Genomic DNA, 3360 nt, shown 5'->3' with positions numbered 1-3360 from the left:
GTGTGTGTGTGTGTGTGTGTGTGTGTGTGTGTGAGTGAGAGAGAGATTGTGTGTAAATATGTGTGTGTGTGTTTGTGTCACCCTCATCACCATGAACACACACACTGTAGTTTATTTAGACTTAATCTCTCTCTCTCACACACACACACACACACACACACACACACACACACACACACACACCAATTTGCTTATTCAAATATACGCACTACAGCACCAAATGCTACGGTGGCCCAGAGGGTCAAAACACCATGACACTTCAGAAAACACTAAAACACTAAGACATTTCCCTTAACACTAAGTTTTCCCAAAACAAGACAACATGTCAGAAAACAAAACATTTTCCAAAACAAAACTTTTCGAAGTGCTCAACAACTTTTCCCAAAACAACGTTTTAGCAAACCAAACACGCGGCTGCGTCTCTCCGGTTTAGAGTAAAAGATAAATCGGGCAGACAGACTTTGCTGCAGCTCCTCTCTGCTTGTTATAAAGTTTTGAAAAATGGTTCTTTTGTTTCAGGAAATGTTGTCTTTTGACCCTCAGGGCCACCGTAAAATGTGGATTAATCTGCCGGTGAAAATAGTCCCCAAACAGAGTTTCTGTTTTTGTTGGTTTGTTGGATAAAAACTTGCAGGGACGAGCTCTGAGCGTGTTGTTTCTCTGCAGGTCGACTCCATCCTGAGGGGCGACTACCTGACACCGCTGGGCGCCGCGGGGCCCAAGAGGCTCTGCCTGGTGTGCGGTGACTTTGCGTCCGGTTATCACTACGGCGTGGCGTCCTGCGAGGCCTGCAAGGCGTTCTTCAAGAGGACCATACAAGGTGAGAACCACGGTGTGTGTGCGTGCCGATCAATAAGTGAGTTAATAGCCGATCAGTAGAGCAGCACTCATTGATTAGTGTGTGAAGCTACGAGCTCAAACATCAGCTGCCGGATTCAGAGACGCAGCGTCTCAGGGCTCAGACGACTGATTGATTAAGTGATTGATTGATCACGTCCGATCAGTTCATCTGCACGATTCAACAGGAAGCAACGAGAAGCCATAAAGATCTGCAGCAGAAGAAAGTAACTAAGTACATTTACTCAAGCACAGTTTGCACATTTGTACTTTACTTGTACGTTTGTGAATTAATTAAATTTAATTTTAATTTTAAGTTATTTTTATGATGTTGGCAAAATATACAACATTTACAAATCTAAATATACATTTTTTTTTCTTATAATTTGGCAACAGAACAAGTGAAGATAAGTCCAGGGACATATAAACAGAACAAAATTCACAAATCTAAATATACATTTACATTCATTTATTTATTTATTTACATAAAAACAGCCAAAAAGTAAGACAGATGCAACAAACATGAATCAAAACAAAACAAAAACAAAGAGGAAACACGGTTATTTGTATCTCTTATTGTTGTATCTTTGTTTCTAAATTCAAAATAAACCCTAAATTCAGTTGTGTAATTAACGTGATGTCGCTGACTCTCCTGTGTGTACTTCCTGTTTGTGGTTACCTAGGCAACATCGAGTACAGCTGCCCGGTGATGAACGAGTGTGAGATCACGAAGCGCAGGAGGAAAGCCTGTCAGGCCTGCCGCTTCCAGAAGTGTCTCCAGGCCGGGATGATGAGGGAGGGTACGTCCCGCCAGTCTGTCCTACAGTCTGTCCTACAGTCTGTCCTACAGTCTGTCCATCAGTCTGTCCATCAGTCTGTCCTTCAGTCAGTCTGTCAGAGAGACTTCCCATGAGTCTTTGCAGGGTTTTTGAGCCTCTGGTTGAAGTCACTACAAACGTTTCTTATTGGAAAGCAGCAGAATTGTGTTTAAATGCCACAAAGAGACTCAAATTCATCACAAAAAGAAGCAAAACGACCCAATAAAAACCTTAAAATGACAGCAGAAAGATTTAAAACGGCAACAGAGATGCAAAACAGCTACAAAGATGCAAAAGTAAAACGACAACAAAACCCACAACAAAAACATTCAAGAGCTCCACCGGTGTCCCCGCAGGTGTCTCCGAATGTCCACTCCGCTCTCATTAAGTAATCGGTTAATGTCCTCTCTAACTGTCCAGATGTGGACACTTTAGCAGAAGCTCCAGCAGCTGCAGGAGAAGAAACTTGTAATCTGCATCTACACATCTCTGTGAAGCGGGAACATTTAGGCTGTTATCGGTGCTCTGTGAGGAACTGCTGCTACCGTTGTTGTTGTTGTTGTTGTAGTTGTTGTTGTTGTTGTTGTTGTTGTTGTTGTTGTTGTTGTTGTTGTTGTTCATCGACTCTGAAAAAGATTCAAAATGATCTAAAAAACCTTTAAATAGAGACGTGAAATAACAAAAAAATGATTTAAAACCACTACAAAATGCGATGAAAAACAGCTATAGAAAGATTAGAAACACCTACACAAAGCTCATTGGGGTCCTTCTGAACACAAATGAAATCTTTTGTCGTTAAAATATGTTTTTTATACTTACGTGATTAATGTCTATTGGCCCTAAATTCCAAAACGAAGGGAAAATGTGTGGAAACATGTTGGACTGAAGTAAGACTAAAGGTGTAACGCAGAATTATTTGATAATTTATAAAAATATGCTTTAAATAACAGTCAAACCAGGCGGGTCATTTTGACCCCAGAGGACAAAAGCTGTATGGCGATTGGGAGGAAATTACGAGGAACGCCTTGTAATGACCTCAAAGATGCAAAGCGACCTCCAGCAGTCGCTCTTACTTCAGTCGTGCTCATATTTGCATCTCAGCGGTCGTCGTCATATCGAGTCTGTTTCAGCGAACGGTGATCGTGACGTGGTCTCTGTGCTGCAGGCGTCCGTATGGACCGCGTCAGAGGAGGGCGGCAGAAGTACAAGAGGCGCGTGGAGGTCGGCCTGAGTTTGTACGGCAGAGTCCCGTACGGTCACCCCGTCAGCAGTAAGTTCACGCACCCGCCCCGACGTTTGATTAAATTACAAAAACATTTACTAAGTTGGTCATTTTATTTAATTTTATTGCCTTTTTTTTAGGAAACAAGGTGATTTCACACCTGCTGCTGACAGAGCCCGCCCCCCTGGCTGCCAATCAGGACGACTCGACCACTGACGGCAGCCTGCGGACGCTGCTGACCCTCTGCGACCTCCTGAACCGCGAGCTGCTGGTTCTGATCAGCTGGGCCAAACAGATCCCAGGTACCAATCACACAAAGAACACTTTTCACACACCGCTGCATTTTTCAGGAAAGAGATCTTAAATTCTCAGATTAACACGATTATATCTCTCGTTTCTAACTAACATTACATACAACAGAAACAAGTAATAAAAATGAATAGTAATGATAGTAATTTATACAATAAATAAGTGAAGAAAAAT

The 3360-nt window shown here is 42.3% G+C and overlaps 1 protein-coding gene across 1 annotated transcript; it reads left to right on the top strand.

Annotated features, from left to right (window-relative positions):
• Window positions 1-666: 666 nt before the first annotated feature.
• LOC121938851 (estrogen-related receptor gamma-like) lies at window positions 667-3179 on the top strand (the record flags this gene model as incomplete). The annotated part of the gene is made up of 4 exons (XM_042482004.1): window positions 667-820; window positions 1521-1637; window positions 2821-2925; window positions 3018-3179. Coding segments are annotated over 4 exons (538 nt in total), but the record flags the coding sequence as incomplete, so codon positions are not given.
• Window positions 3180-3360: the final 181 nt, after the last annotated feature.

This window comes from Plectropomus leopardus, unplaced genomic scaffold (genome assembly GCF_008729295.1).
Source record: "Plectropomus leopardus isolate mb unplaced genomic scaffold, YSFRI_Pleo_2.0 unplaced_scaffold361, whole genome shotgun sequence".
Classification (NCBI taxonomy): domain Eukaryota; kingdom Metazoa; phylum Chordata; class Actinopteri; order Perciformes; family Serranidae; genus Plectropomus; species Plectropomus leopardus.
This window is presented reverse-complemented; position numbering and strand designations above follow the sequence as displayed.